The sequence below is a fragment of the Colias croceus genome, chromosome 3, assembly GCF_905220415.1.
Source record: "Colias croceus chromosome 3, ilColCroc2.1".
NCBI lineage: Eukaryota > Metazoa > Arthropoda > Insecta > Lepidoptera > Pieridae > Colias > Colias croceus.
The window spans coordinates 958,405-975,116 of NC_059539.1; the positions used below are offsets into that span (position 1 = coordinate 958,405).

Sequence of the window (16,712 nt, forward strand, 5' to 3'; positions counted from 1 at the left end):
AAAATTTTGTTGCCTGGGAAAAGCCAACAAGTTTTGATATTAATGTATGACAATAATACATTTCTTTATTTTTTTGTTTAATCTGTACTTGTTGTTTTTCAATATGTTGAATATTCTTTTAAAAAGAAAAGACAAGAAAAGACCCGCTGGTTTTGCGTGTAAATATTTTTTACTAGCTGTTGCCCGCGACTTCGTCCGCGATTAGGTCGTTTTTCGTCATTCGTCGTTTAAAAAAAATACGTGACACTTTATTTTAAAATTTTCTTAATTATTGTCTCTTATAAAATTTAACTACATTAAAATTGAACACTCTGATAAGAAAATCTTAAAATCTGAAGAAAACATGAATGTGGTTTAAATTCTACATTACTTAGTATCAAATAATAATCTAAATTAAATGTAGATTAACAGTTTGAGCACACCATTATAGAATATGTACCTAAGTATTAAATTACGTTAGTTTACATAGTAACTTTACTAAAAACACGATGACTATCTTTCGCGCTCGATACCACAAACTAAGCATGTTTGTGGTACGTGGCCCGCGTCACTTGACCCCCCGCGAGTTCCCCTCCGTTGCTATGCGAAAATACATTCGTCGCCCTACTGTAGGAAAAATTGTAATACTGTGGCCTGGGCGTTATAACACGTCCAGGGTGTTCCTGAGTGCCGATATCACCATCTTGAGGAAAAGCTTCTAATGTCGATTTAAAACTGCATACATACGAATTAACCTGTTCTAAAATTGTGAAATGAGTTCAGTTTTAAATTTGAGAAATATTGATTTCTTGTATTCCACTATTCGTTGTAGTCGAATACAAAATATATTTAAACAAACTTAGCTTGGCCTTCAGGCAAAAGGGATCCTATCAAATGGTAAACTTGACCTTGTATCTTAAAAGTAAGCATGAACGGATCTTCTGATAATTATTGAGCACCAAAGGATCATTTGAAACGCACTACTATAAGAGCGAATATTGTCTAATAACAGTTTACATTGCACCACAGAATACATAATAGTAGCTAAACGCTAATTGCACAGTATGTTCCTCTAAAAGTAGTGATTTTGTGAAAGGTTCCGGTGTATCTTCAAACGAAAGCCGACTCGCCTTACTACACTTTAAAGCATTACAAAAAGAACATACTACGTTAATATCGCCTATACAGAAAATGATCTGTAATCAATTGTGAGGTTATAAGCAAACCCACTTTTATATTTGTCAGACCACACCACCGAATTCGTAGATTGTTTACCTCAAGACATTAAGACTATGACGAAATCTGTCTGCAGTAAGACGGGCCTCTCGCTATTCGTACGTTTCCAGAGACCGAATAGTTTCAATTCTTAATCTTTCATTAAACAAACTTATTAATCGTTCTTGTCTTATATAATTGTAATATTCGCGTCCCTACTCTAGTCATTGCTTATGCTTATGTTCATCTTATTATGATGCACCCTATCATTTGTCAAACGGTCTTCATATTGAGTAAAGTTTCAGATTCTCGAGATAAAATGTCGTGATCAGTAGTGAGACAAAATTCCCTCTCAGTGAGGGTTTCGGTCTCACGGGATAGCACAATATGCCGTTTGCGATCAGCTGTGTGACGTCATACCCTCTCAGTGAAGGTTCGGTCTCACGGGATAGTAGGGGAGACCGGGTTTGGTTGTCTCACGGGTTGGATGTCACAGCGGTCTTAATACAAAACTGAACTAACGAATAAGTCTGTTGACCAGCGTGGCTAGAGCGATACAGTGACAACGCTGTCCCCACTTCGCGTCAGACCGCCCCGATCTGCCGTGAGGGCCTCACACGTGTTTATTGTTTTCGTACAGATTTTTTATGATATGAGGACCGAATATGCTCCTCATAACATCACTTTTTGTGAACGAAACGACAGCGCGGTTTAATTCAATGGCAACACCATCAGAAAAAAGGATTATTTTTAATTGTGAAAAAATGTATTATGATTTACACTACATATTAACACTCTTTTAACATTTAACATAAAACATAAGTCTGTGAGTGTGTAAAAATAAATCCAGCTAATTACATATTAAACTTATGTTTATAATTTGGTATACGACATGAAAATATATTAATTGTCAAGCAATAATAATACGGATAAATACTGAACATAAGTATAATAGATATTAAGTAGTATTAGTTAAAATATACTTTGACTACTTTGACTGTTAGTTAAAGTTTATTTTTACTAACAACATGTAAATGAAGAAGAAATAATAATTACCAACGAACTAACCTTTTCTATAAAACTTAACACGGCACATTTTTCAAATTATCTTGCTCAACTCTACTAAAAAATTTGAGGGTTTTGTTGGAACTTTCATATGTAAAAACTATGATATATCTAAACTACGATACAACTTGCATGCGGAAATGCTCATTACAATTGTGAATCTAAAGAATAACTAACAACATACTGTTCAATTTTATTGAGCTGATGAATATCTTTTGCCTGGAAGAAATCACCGTCGCCTAACAAATATAATGTGTTTTCTTATAAAACCGTTACATAATTTATTTTATCTAATTAAATAATGAAAATGATATATTTATAAAATATAAAACATATTATGTAAAATGATTAAAAATAAATAAATGAAGCAACTACGATTCAAAGAAAACATCTTTTTCAGTGTGAAAATGCTCTAAGCAATCCTGGATGATGAACTGTATATCATGTACCTACTCTGATCCCAGTACGGTCGGTACGTCGATAGCCATAACGATAAATATTATAATCAGATAACCGCAAAGTCAAAATAAAAACATTACTTGTAAAGTTGTGAGTGCAAAATTTACGTTTCATTTGGCAATAAAATTTTTTTCGGTACTAAAACGTAGTAGTTTGATATGTGGTTGGCTGCCCCTCCTCTCCTTCCTGAAAAATATCCTCCAAAATTTCCCGAGATACTTCCAATGATTGAACCATTGGACGTTGGACATTAACTTCAGTCAAAAATTGACGAAGCGGATGATTACTAATTTCCACTTAATCCTCGCTGCTACTGTCTTTATCATCAAATCATCAATTTTCAAGTGGTGTAGTAAAAATATCAGCAGAAATCGTCTTCCAAAGGCGATATAATTTTATTAGCATTGAATCTGTAAATAAAAAAATCAAAAGTTAACTGTAAATCTATAAAAAAAGCTACTTACAAATAAAATTTTATCAAAAACTTCTGTTCCCAATGCACCTCAAAATAATAAAAGAATCATTCATTTCATTTCATTTCATTTCAATAAATACCTGTAAGTAACAACTTACCTTTTGTGGGAACGCATGATGGTGAAAATTCACAAAACACGAAGATTGCATTTGATATTTTTGGTTTTATGGCATTCAATTGCTTTATAAATACCTATCACTACATAGTATGAAAAAAGTCGCTTTCTGTGTCCCTATGTCCCTTTGTATGCTTAAATCTTTAAAACTTCGCAACAGATTTTGATGCGGTTTTTTTAATAGATAGACTGATTCAAGAGGAAGGTTTTAGTACATAATTTATTAGGTTTTAGACAAAGCGGACGAAGCCGCGGGCGGTAAGCTAGTAAATTTATAAAACACGAAGATTTTTAAAATTGTAACTAATGAACACAACAATATATTAGTATACTCTTTGGAACACAATCATTAGATTAACTGTAGATAATGGTGTCTATTTTTACTTAAAATAATAAACATCTACCCTCACTTTAAAAAAATGTAGTTTATTATTTACACGAAATATATCTTATAGGGAACGGAAGATATGGGTTAAAGAGTTAAATAAATAAATAACATAATTATATTTAAATTATTAATTTTTAACATTGTGTTCAGTAGTGTTAACATGTAAATTGATTTGATTTTTACGAAATCTCATAGATGGCGCTGTTACAAAATTAACATTATACAACTTACATTCTTTAAGCTATGTTTCTCTTCCCAAGTTACTTAAATGGCATAATTTTTATAGTGTCAATATAGATATTGTCAAACAACATTTATATATGCGTCATTTGATTATTAATTTCCAATAGTTAACGTGTAAATTGATTTGATTTTTATAACATTTAATAGATGGCGCTGTTTCTAATTTGTCTTTATACTACTAAATTCATTAAACTGTTTCTCTGCCCAAATTACGTAAATGACATAGTTTTTATTTTGTAAAGCTAGATAATAGCATGGCTTACTCGAAACCAACATTTAAACATGAGTCTTTAGATTGTACGCTGTCGTAATACACGGAATACGTAAGAAAAATAAAGGTTCACAGCTCCTCCCCCGTAGGTGATAGCTTGATAATATGTAGCCTATAGCCTCACCCGACCTGTTAGTAATATTCATGCAAAATTTGAAGTCAATCTATGCAGTACTTTTCGAGATTAGCTCAGACAAACATACAGACAAACAGACAAACAGACAAACAGACAAACAGACAAAAATTCTAAAAACTATGTTTTTGGCTTCTATATCGATTATAGATCACGGCCCAGGTATTCTTTAAAAAAAATATTCAATGTACAGTTTTGACTTTCCTACGATTTTATTATATGTATAGATTATTATATAAAATTAATTATTAAGACTGGCCACTTCGGTGCACGTCTGTATAAGTATAGCGTAATTATTATATAAGCTATTTTGTATCGAAATGAGTCTGATAAATAAAAACACTACTGTTTGATTTCTTTGTTTCATTTTCATTTAATTTCGTCCTCTAGACGCAGCCCATCACTGCACTTACATATTCAGCTAAACACTATTATATATATAATATTTTCTGAATTAAAATATTATTAAGTACGGTTTCTGATATACATAGGTAACTTATTTTGTTCTCGAAACAAAAGCGAAACAATGATGCTCAATGCGTTTCTATCGTTTCTATACTTGTCTGTAAATGGACTATCAAACACAAAATATTTATTTTTCCATTTCGACCCAGTACCTACTTATTACTTCGTAAAAATTTGCTCAGTTTAGGTAGGTACTATCTAATTTACAAATTTTTTGTTTTCGCTTCTTCCGAATATTTTGATATTGCAATATTTTTTTTTATTAATTTCCGGTCAAAAAATTATAACAAAATTGAAGGTATTCATAAAAAAATCGCGAACACAGATTGAGGTTACAGCATAATCGTGAAGTTAAAATGGTGATTAACACGGAAACTAATTTAAACAGATCAAAATCCACTGGAAACCTGCACATTAATAGCGATAACGATCATGATTATTCTGATAATCGTGCGAACAGTGAATCTTCGTTTGAATGGGAACAACACGATGAAGCGGGAAAAGATTCGATACGATTCGATATGCACTTCCATAGCATAATGGACGATCCAGAAAGCCCTTTCAGATCTTTGATGAAAAAACTCGATAATATGGCCAGTAAGTACTTTTATTTATATACTCAAAGATAATATCCTAATACCTACTATGCTTTGATACATCATAAAATATTCATATATTTAAATGTAAATTTTGTTCGAAATGTGTAAGCGCAATCAATTCGATAATCTTACAGTTCAAGCAAATGCGGTTGTTCATGCCGTAGAATCAGCGAAACAGGAGGTTTTGGATGTGATACATAAAATGAACAATATCCAATTTACAGTATCCGAACAGTACCCACACGTACAAAATTTAAGGTAAGACATTACAAATGTTCTTGTGTGGTGTAAAGAACACGAATTTAAAATATAATACAGGTACATACTTAATTAAAAGTCAGAAGATATATTGGAATTATAAAAAATTTCAGTTCGGAAATAAAACAGAGTTCAGCAGAAGGGTCCGACGAACCCAGCAAGAGGTTGCTTGACGCCATTACAGCGCAAGAGCTAAATGCAGAAATTGATAATGCAGTTACTGAATTGTTACAAAGTGACGTAAGTATAATAAAAGAAAACCACTTCTCTTCTCTATTATACGTGTCACACACACTAGTTCGAAGATGGTCAGAGTCTTGTAAAATAAAATTAATTATTTCATAAATAAAGCCATCATCCACTAATCGTGTTCTATGTTATCACTTCCAAAATCATCCTCTCTTTAACAGGAGTTCAAAGACCGCGTGGTAACCACAACAGTAGACTGCCTGAGGTCTATCATCAGCAACAGCATCAAACAAGCCTTCCCGGACACGTACCGGCCAGTGCTGAACAGCTTCCAGGCGAAGGTGGTCCGACAGGCGAAGAGGACACTGCACAATGCGTTTCGTGAATGTGAGATCATCCTAATAATATTATAAACTAGCGGTTCGCCCTGGCTTCGCCCGTGGTACCTACATATTTGCAATAAAGGGAGCCTATGTTCTTTCTCAGGGTCTAAGGATTGTCTGTGCCAAATTTCATCAAAATCGGTCCAGTAGTTTATGAGCCTATTCATTACAATCAAACAAACAAAGTTTTCCTCTTTATAATATTAGTGTAGATGTGCACGCTTGTATGTTTGTTTATTACTCCTTCATGCAAAATTTTATTATGTACTTATTACTTTTTTATTTTAAAAACTGCTGAATCGATTTTCATGAAATTTGGCAAAACACGTAGATCGATCACGATCTAAGTTACCCGCATTATAAAAATCTCGAAAATCCCACGGGAATGGGAACTATGCGGGTTTTCTTTTGACTACGTGGGCGTTGCTACGGACGAAAAGCTAGTAAAAGTTGATTTTATATATTTTATAAACTGAAGTGTTTGTTTGGTGAAAAATAAACATAATTAAATTAAATGTTACATAGTAGATAGAAACTCGGAATACTTCTGCCAGTCGGTTCAAGAGACCACCCTGTCCATCACACGCGCGATGGAAAAACGTGAAAATGCTAGAAACACAGAAGAGTACGGAAAATCGTTACAAGAGACATTGGAAGAGTAAGTTTATTAGAACTAATTATGTTACCATTTTTTTATTTTTAAATTATAAGACCGTGATTTAGCTTATTACCAAGTTATTACCATAGTAAATCATACATAGTGACAATTTTGATTTTGATGGAACTCGGCTGGCTATAGAATGTAAATTAAACTTAAAAAATATTTATCGTGGACAGGATTTTGAAAAAAGAACTCCAGGAATGGCGCCAAAATCTATGGGACATTCTGACACCGCAAATGCTGCCAAAACCGGAGTTCCCAGAGAGAGCAGAGACACCAGAGGAGGATGTACCCGCTAGCCCATCCCAGCCACCTGACCCTTCTAAATCTATTGTTGAACAATTGGTAATAAATATTGATGTACATATTTAACTATGAAGACAAACATATTTTATTTATTCAGTTAGACCATGGACGAATATAGTTAGACTTAGAAAATATTTAGATTCGTCAGCTTGTAGCCCGGAATGGCCCTCATTAATTTTTTTTGTAATCTTTTTTAAATCATATATTCAAACAAATTCCAGTTAAAAAATCAGCGAGGGCAAAGTGAACGAATTTTTCGAGCAAGCGCTCTCTGCCCTCAACCAGGCTTGTCATGCAGCAGGACCTTCGCTCGATTTTTTTTATTCGAATTTACGATCGATTTTTATTTTATTTATTTACAGTTAAAATCAGCCATGATCAACAAGCTGATAAGCGAGGGCAAAGTGAACGAGTCCTTCGAGCAGGCGCTATCTGCTCGTGACTTGTCTCTGGTAGTAGCGGCTTGTAGAGCAGCAGGGCCGGCTCTAGCGCCGCGCTTGCAGCAACACACGCTGCTGTCGCTCGTGCAGCAGCTCGCTACGGATATGCTGCATGAGACGCAGTTGAAGTGCAGGTGAGATTTTTTTTCGTTTGTTGCCAAAAATTCGTTATTTTTGTTATTTTTCAAAAAAGACTTAAAATTGAACAAACTGTCGTGTTTGAATCTTACTTTTTGTACAATAGAGTATAAATGAGGAAAATTTTCAAAATGAAATTTATTTACTGGTCTTTCCAAAGTTAATCAAATGTTACTCTTAAAAGAATTCGCAACTCAACCACAACTCAACTCTATCAATAACTTTTTTATCCACATTTGCAGATATCTTGAAGAGGCTTTAATAAACTTGGATGCAAGAGATCCAACAACACGGTGTCACTTGCCGCTGGTCGTGGGCGAAGTTCGCAAGCACCTCTCAAACTTTCTTAAAACCTACCCCGGTCACGTCGCAGGCCGACGTATTTCATTGATAATTTTGGCCGCTGAAAATTTATTAAAATGATTCATTTAATTGTTATTTTTTATGGCATATACTTTTTAGTTAAAGTAAATAAATATAATAAATTAATGCATGTTAAAAAATGTTGTTTTATTTTGCTCATTTTAGGCTAAAATGCTACTTTGGCCCAACCGCCGAGCCGCGCATCTTACAATTAAAGAAAAGCATTAAAAACAGCTGCACGGACATTGAGATATACATATGGAGACGACATGACACCGCCTACATCACTTATGTTCCGCTCAACATACGCCATATGGCGTAACTGCACACTCATTTTTTATTTGTTTTAAAGTGAAACGCATCAAATAAGCCTTCGTGTGTGTTACGATATTGAACAAATAATACAAATAATACGGAAAAGTGCAAAGGAATAACTTTCATCGGTAAGTACCTAACAATATGTATAATAATTTTTAAAACTTAGTTAGAGCAAAAAAAATGGCGCACAGATTTTGTTCGTGGTGTCTCCTCCATACGTAGGTAGTATTATTATCTCAATGTGCACGGACGGGTTTTTTCCCGCGACTAATTTTGAATCCGCGCCAATAAGTTTATTCACGGTTTATTATTCTATTATGATTTTCTTAACATATTAATACAAATATTATAACAGCACAAGGTTTTTAAAATCTATTTCGTGCATTGAAAAAATCAACGAACGCAACTTTTACTTTAGCTGTCATTTTCGTAAAAACTAAAAACTAAAAAGTCAATGTCAGTGTCGCTTCAGTCTGCAAAGTGTCAATTTTTATTTATACTTTGTAGAAATAAAGCATTTGGTTTTATTTTAGAACAAACTGAAAGAATGTTATAACTTATAGTAACATAAATATTACACATAGCGTTGAATGAAAAACGACTTGTAACCTAAAACAGTAACATTTCAAACAAAATGAACTTTCAACACTTTGTATCATTTGTGTTATTGTTAACACCGAATATTTTATTACACTGTGCGTCGGCGGCGGTGCACAGCCATAGCTTGGATAACACGGAGCGGGAGTCGGACGGGGCGTACCGGCCGCGAGATGCAGAGCACTACAACGACGCGGGTCATAACGTCGAGTTTGATCATGAAGCGATTTTAGGTATGGTTTACTTATAGGTGTTTACAATTTACATTTAACGCGCACGCTGGGTTTTGCAATGCTCAGTTGATAAGGCGAGCGATAGCGAGATGTCTGTGAAACACTCTTTATACATTCTCATGCCAGCAACACTGATTGTGACTTATTATTACTCGATAGGCAGTGTGAAGGATGCTGAGGAGTTTGACAAGCTGTCGCCCGAGGAGTCGAAGCGGCGGCTGGCGTTGCTGCTTCCCAAGATGGACCTGAACGGAGACAAGTTCATCGACCGGGATGAACTTAGGAAATGGATCTTGAACTCTTTTATGTGAGATAATTTGATTATATATTCAATATTACTCTGAAAACAAATATAAACCAACTTACTGGTTAATCATCTAGTTCTGTAAACAAAAAAATACTCAAATAATATTTAAATATATATATATTATTTATGGCAACTATTTACTACTTTATTATTCTATTATGAAAAATACTTGTAATAAGATTAATACTTAGCCATCATCTCTCTCAGCATCAAACCATCTTAATGATTTTAAATTTTTGCTCTTTCTAAAATGATTGTAATGCATATTATGGTCATTTCATAACATTTGCACCTGAGACAACAGCTTCAATTTGCTCAGTGATCAAGCATGCAATTATATTAAGGAAATTAAAGATAAATTATATTAATTAAAACTTTTTAAATTTACATCTTGCAAATATTAATAAATTTTAATATAGATAGTGCAGATATATCTACTTACATTATGTAAATTTAATTATCTAACACCAAAAACTATCAGTAAAATAAAATCGCACAGTAGTATCTTCCTCATAATTTCTTTTGATATTTTAAATAAGCTGTTGATTTAATCTCTACTGTCTACTATTTTGCTGTGCATTATTATGCACATTGCACATATTGTCTGCTAACCAATTTTGTACCATATCCCCTAGACAAGATAACATCCCAATAGTGGGAATGAGCCTTGGGTTATGTATTTACCAATTTAATTTTGCGACTAACCGACCATTACCAAATCAGCATGTCTGCTAATTAATCTCGAATGTTATCCCCTTACTACAAAGTCTACAACCTATCATGGGAGAAGGCTGAAGAATGCATGTTGGTTTCTCTATATAAATATTAACCTTTACAAGCCCACACTGCTGATCGATTTCGAACTCTATACCCTAACAAAAGTCCACATCCGCAGCAACCTCTCGCGGGAAGAAGCTGAAGAGCGCATGTCGGAAGCTGACGAGGACCGCGACGGGACGGTCACGTGGTCGGAGTATTTGCGCGACTCGTTTGGAGTGGATACTGAGGAGGAACTCAATCCGGAGGATACTGGGGATACTGGCTTGGTAAGTTGGAAAGTTTATGCTGATTAGTCTTAGGGCGAAACCACTTGTAGCAGAATAATATATACTTATAAAAATATTGTTTTAGTATCCTTAAAGCTAAAAGCTTTTGCTATTCAGTCTTAGGGAGAACAAAATTTACTTATAATTGTGTATTACGTTTGCTACTTTTTTTTTCTTTTTGTAATTGATTATGTACATGTATTATGTATACGATATGACACACAATAAATTTCTAAAATACATGACATTTTACACAACATCCATTGAAAAGCACAATTCTGCAACTAAACAATAAAACTTCCCAATATGCTGTTACTTTTAATATAAAACAATATATGTATGTATAATGTAATAAATATTTTTTGATGTTTATTACCATTACCAATTGTTCAGAAATTTACAACTGTTTATAAAGGTGTTTCGTGTGCCATTTATTTTTCGCAAAGGTTAGGTTGACATTTTATATTGTAACAAAGAATATAAAATAATAAATGTGCAGAATCACCTTTCACATTTCTGCAAATACATATGTATTTATAAATTACTAAATGTATAATATATAAAATATATATAAAATAAACAAAAATGGTATTTTTGTTACCAGTTGGTTCGTGAAGAGAAGACCATGTGGAAAGTGGCAGACCGGGATGGTGACGGGAAACTGGACTTGGCTGAGTTTGAGGTGAGTTATAGGCTGAGTTTGAGGTGAGTTATAGGCTGAGTGTGAGTGAGTTAGAGTATGAGTATGAGTGAGTTGTGCAATGAGTGTGAGTTATGAGGTAAATATGAGTGAGCTGCAATCAGTGCTTTGTGCGTAAGTTTCGCTTATTCCATAATTTTACAGATTCACTGCGATGATAGAATATAATAAAAAATAATGAGTTAACATATTGCAAGCAAATGGGTTACAATTTTTCGACCGTTTGCAATCTCGCAAATTAGATTATAATTTTTGATCATCCTACGGTAACAATTATATAATATAAGATTTAAAAAAAAGAATACTTGAACTACGAAAATATTACGTATAAATACATAGATTTATGATGTTACAGGTGTTCACAAACCCAGAAGAACATTCAGTGATGCATCCGTACCTAGTGGCGCAGACGATGCGAGACAAGGACAGCAACAACGACGGGCTCATCGACTTCAACGAGTATGTGGGAGAGAGAGGTGAGATATATGACGATCCCTATGAGATATATGGTTTGGTGGTGTCTATAGTTTTCAAAAATCAATTTGTTACCAGTTTCTCTTTAAGCACTGTTGTAAAAGGCTATAAATTGGTTTGGTTGTTTCTATAAACACACACACACACATATTATGAAATAAATAATTATTTTATTTTATCTCTATTTTTAACTGACATTAATTTATCTTCATTACCAGGAGTCCAACAAGACAAAGAGTGGCTGATTTCCGAACGCGACAAGTTCGACCACGAGCTGGACTCGAACCGCGACGGGATGCTCGATGAGAAGGAGGTGCACCGCTGGGTCATACCGGATAACACGTGAGTTTATAAGAACATAACTAAAAAAATAAAAAAACGACGTGTGGCACTCGGGGACTGCCGCGGTAAAGCTATTGCTATGCCTTCAAGCCACACCTCCGCCTGTCGGAGTGGGGAGCGTGAGGTTTTTTCGTTACGGAATTTCTCCCCGCCATTCGGTCCCCGCGCTCACGGCCCGCGATAGAAGCTATGCAATAGCTTAAAATAAAAAAAAACCTAGTGGACAAACTTGGCTGGGTTATGCCATATAATATGTAAGTTTAATACAAATAAAAAGAGCGTGTGTGCTGAGCATACGTGTCAGAAGTGAAACTTCTTTGGCAAGATTCAAAGATACTAAAATCATCGCATTACCCCATGACGTGACTGTAGGGACACCTCGCTCTGAATCGCGCAAGCGAAATGTTTTCGCTACAGAGCAGCCAGCGGGGGCCTTAACGGCCGGCCAGTCGAGTAGACTGGTCTAGGATCCCCCCTTTTTCGATGGAGGAATTCCACCTTCCTTCCTCCACAGCGACGATATTTCCATGTCGTGATCTTGAAATTTCTAAAGAACTCACTTCAAAAATAAGAATAATTAATATTGAACACAATCCTAGAAGACAAACTTGGCTGGGTCATACAGGATAACAAGTGGGTTATCACAAAAAAAATAACTCAAAGGAATATATTCAACAAGACTTCTTTAAGCGCTTTTGAATAGCTAATTTTCGCCATCACCATATAAAACATCGTCATAGTTTTTAATCATCATCATCATCACCCGGAACTTTTAAATATTATTTTATTAAGTAGAGAGTCGAAACTTTATTCCATGTACCTACTATTTTTGTGTTAGATCAAATATCTTAGGTACCTAGTATTTATTTTTATTTTCTTCTCAATATTATTAATTAATATATTTATTTGTACAGATGAATTACTGCACGTAATTGCATTAATTCGCCACACAATGTTCGCGTATGTGTGAAATTACATTAAAATATTTTTCAGAACATTTATAATATAGGACTGAGTCATAAAAATAACATACGTAGGCATGTTGAGTAATCGATTTATAACTTTTCTCGACACAGCCGTAGAAATAAAAGAAAAATATTTAATAAGAAAAAGAAAAAGATTATATAAGATAAGAATAAGAAAAAGATTTATGTGGAACGAATGTTATAATTGCGAAAGTAACTCCTTTCCGTTTGTCTCATCACCCCGGAACAACTGAACCGATTTCAATGAAATTTGCTGGAAACATAGTTTGATACCTGAAAATGGATATAAGATATTTTTTTATTCCGGAAATCGCACAAGAACTTTGCAAATTTTTCTTTGACTAAGTGTGTAAAGCCGTGGGTGGTAGCTTGTTTACTTTTGCTAAAGTATAAAATCGTTTGGTTTGCTTGCAAACGGTTAGATTTTGACTTTTATGTAGTAATAAAAATGGTGTCTAAATTCAACAGGCGCACAGAAAGGCTAATCGCATAATAACCATTTTAAAATGTCATGTTTTTTCAGTGAAATAGCAGAAGAAGAAGTTGATCACCTATTCGTATCAGCCGACGATGATCACGATGATCACCTATCATATGATGAGATTCTGAATCATCACCACGTGTTTGTTGGCAGCGAGGCTACGGGATACGGCAATGATATCGATAGATTTGATGATGAACTGTAAATGACCATAGACTGTAGTCTGTACCTGTAGTTTTGTACCATAGACAAGTTGGAATGGCAACCTAAAAAAAAACTTGCATGTTGTACACTGTAGAAATCGGATAAAAAACACGATGCATTTTAAAGCAATCGAGATACAAATAAGTATGATGCAATTTGTGTTACTTTAATCCTACTACTACTTCTACTACTATTCCAGCCTTTTAGGACGTCCACTGCAGGACATAGGCCTCCCCCAAAGTTTTCCATAACGACCGACCAGCGGCCTGACTAGCGGATTTAATCCTAAACTTTAACAAATTCGATTCGTAAACATTAAAATAAAAACTTGGGTTTTTTTCCAGTGTATGGAACTTGGAAACTACTTTTATATAAAGCTCTCTTGTATTTATTTCTTAATGACAATCATTCGTTTTTATAGAATGTCATCTGCAAAATTCAATATTAAACGACTCTATAAAGTGTACATTTGCAAGACCTAAATCAAATTTTTACAAATACAATATTTTTTTGGATGATTTTTCACATTTACTGGATGTTTTCTATAAATGAATAATAATTAATTAACCATAAAGGACTTTTTCAAATTGTATTTAAAAAAACTGAAAGTAATTCATATTATAACCCCTGAAAGATCAGATTTTATATTGATCATATTATCGTCTTGGTCAAAGTGTCACTCGCACATTTTTTAGAAAAAAATATTCAATAAGACTTTTAAATTCATAATGTAATATGTCTGTTTTTAAATCGTTTTATACAAAAATATACATGCATACTTTTGAAATAAGATAATTATGGCCAGTTAAACACCCAAATTAATTACGAAAAATTTAATTAAAATTAGTTTCTAGTGCCATATTTATTCATAAATTTCGATCTTTTATAATGATAATTTTTGTAGTTATATTGAAATAATAATATCAATATAATTCATTTTTAACATTTATGTAAGAGAAATTTAATGTTTTTCGTTTATTTAGTTGATAATGATACCAAATTATATATTGTTTTTATTTATTGGATCTGTTACTTATATGCCGTAGTACTTTTTCTGTACTTAAATGCCAATTTTTGCCACAAAGAAGGTTATGTATTAAAAAAGATTGTTCAAAGAAACTAGTCAGTAATTATTTACAACACTCAATTAAGTGGTTCGTGGGCGCCATCTCCATTCATTTTCCATCGCAATTTTCATAAGAAATTAAAAAATATATTTTCCTATAAACAAGATTGATTGCCATACATTTATTTAAAGTACCTAACAAAACTACAAATTTGCAAAAAATATCAAACAAAATAATAACGTAAATATATAAGTTTTTTATCAAATTGGGGATGGCGCCATTTATGTAATGGAAAGAAAACACCATATTATAACAACAAAACAAATGTATTATTTTATCTTAATTATTTATCGAATGGTTATTAAGTTTTAGTTTAATTACGATGTCGTATATTTCTTTTAGTAAATAAACGTATATTTACTTCTATAATCTGTTTTATTTCATTTTCCTTTCCGTCACTTTTGTTCCCTAATTTACAATAAACATTGATATGTTTTCCAAGTGTTCTGGACTCTGCTTGCTGCTGCTGTATTCTTGAAGTGAAAACTTCTTTAGCGGCGTTGGGTATAAAATCTTAAACTCGCGTCAGGACACGTGGCCTGATCGAAAAAGCGTAAGACGGACTTTTTTTTAGCCCTTATATTCCATGCGTAAGACGGATACCATTCCAAAATATCAAACATGCTGAACGTTAATAATCAAGTTTTCACTTCTGCCAGCACTCCCGGAGTGCAACCCGTCTTTTTTTTTCTATTTTGCTATAAACGATCTGCAAAGACTTTGAGCCAGTGTTTCTGCTGAACTTATCAATATCAGCCTTTTCCTGGCATCAAAAATCACAATTTAAAAAATGCGAAATCGATTCAACTATTCACACAAGATACCTTGAGAAAGTAAAATACTTTATTTCCATAATATGAAATTAGTGAGTTGATCTAAGTAGATTCTAAGACGCAAATGCATAGTTTACTACATAATATTATGTGGCATGAGTGCGTCAACAATCTTACTCCCGCAAGCACAGATATAGTTCTGTGCCCGCAAGTACGTGCGTAGGTTTGGCGTAGGTGCGTTGACCATAGAGGAAAGATGTATAACTGAGCGTTGACACGCAACATGCCGCTTGATGCGGTGTGCGTGTATCTAAAATGTTAGTTTTCACTTTTCAAAGTATGTATTATGTATGTTTAAGTTTTGTGCCATTTTAGGCTTGGTAACACCATATTTTAGTTATAGTTCCTCTTTAACAATATTAAAACATTTAGCAATATTACAGTAACGGTGACTTTTACAGCGACAGCGAAATAGGTTGCACCAGCGTATTTTTTGCATAGTTCAAGTTATCAAAGTCTCAAAACAAATGACATCTCATTTTGTATTGGAGTCTTAGAGCTATTTCTTTTAAATGTTATAAAGGCGCCTCTGGCCAGTTTGTAATAAAATGTATTCATAAAATGTTTGGTATTTGTGGTTCTAACTTTGAACTTAAAAATTTACTTCTTATATCCAAAGTAAGTTAAATAAATTATAATAATGAGTGAGTGTATGTCATGTGTGTATTCTTATAAGTAATAACTTAATAAAACAAACAGGGTAAACATCAAATAAAACAAGAAAATTCATTTACAATATTTTTTTATTCAATATAATAATCTTAATAAATCCAAAATATTTACACAATACAAAAACATACTATATGACCTTGATCAACGTCCGTCTCCGCATGTTTTCCATATTATTACACAACAAACCATGTTTTGTTAACTTCTACTATATAACTCTAATCTGAAAGGATATCAGAAACCGCGTCCT

The 16,712-nt window shown here is 33.5% G+C and overlaps 2 protein-coding genes across 3 annotated transcripts; both read left to right on the forward strand.

Annotated features, from left to right (window-relative positions):
• Positions 1–5,128: 5,128 nt before the first annotated feature.
• LOC123706121 (enhancer of mRNA-decapping protein 4-like) lies at positions 5,129–8,279 on the forward strand. Of its 2 annotated transcripts, none has more exons than XM_045655283.1 (8): positions 5,129–5,405; positions 5,542–5,665; positions 5,779–5,905; positions 6,076–6,241; positions 6,763–6,895; positions 7,075–7,243; positions 7,567–7,778; positions 8,025–8,279. In XM_045655283.1, exons 1-8 carry the CDS (start codon positions 5,165–5,167, stop codon positions 8,203–8,205), a joined length of 1,353 nt encoding a protein of 450 aa, XP_045511239.1. In that variant the 5' UTR covers positions 5,129–5,164; the 3' UTR covers positions 8,206–8,279. The 2 variants fall into 2 exon arrangements, with proteins under 2 accessions (XP_045511239.1, XP_045511240.1); XM_045655284.1 differs by having other exon boundaries at positions 6,766–6,895.
• Positions 8,280–9,003: 724 nt separating this feature from the next.
• On the forward strand, positions 9,004–14,749 carry LOC123706321 (reticulocalbin-2). Its single transcript, XM_045655526.1, has 7 exons — positions 9,004–9,293; positions 9,453–9,600; positions 10,496–10,646; positions 11,251–11,328; positions 11,702–11,822; positions 12,039–12,162; positions 13,672–14,749. The coding sequence occupies exons 1-7, from the start codon at positions 9,098–9,100 to the stop codon at positions 13,832–13,834; spliced, it is 981 nt and encodes a 326-aa protein (XP_045511482.1). The 5' UTR covers positions 9,004–9,097; the 3' UTR covers positions 13,835–14,749.
• The last annotated feature ends 1,963 nt before the right edge of the window (positions 14,750–16,712 follow it).

Excerpts from the sequence above, each read along its gene's own strand:
- LOC123706121 (XM_045655283.1), top strand. The coding sequence starts at position 5,165 with ATGGTGATTAACACGGAAACTAATTTAAACAGATCAAAATCCACTGGA. Across the intron at positions 5,906-6,075 it reads CTGAATTGTTACAAAGTGAC|GAGTTCAAAGACCGCGTGGT; the intron begins GTAAGTATAATA and ends TCTCTTTAACAG. Across the intron at positions 6,242-6,762 it reads GCACAATGCGTTTCGTGAAT|TAGATAGAAACTCGGAATAC; the intron begins GTGAGATCATCC and ends AATGTTACATAG.
- LOC123706321 (XM_045655526.1), top strand. The coding sequence starts at position 9,098 with ATGAACTTTCAACACTTTGTATCATTTGTGTTATTGTTAACACCGAAT. Across the intron at positions 10,647-11,250 it reads ATACTGGGGATACTGGCTTG|TTGGTTCGTGAAGAGAAGAC; the intron begins GTAAGTTGGAAA and ends TTTTGTTACCAG. Across the intron at positions 12,163-13,671 it reads TGGGTCATACCGGATAACAC|TGAAATAGCAGAAGAAGAAG; the intron begins GTGAGTTTATAA and ends ATGTTTTTTCAG.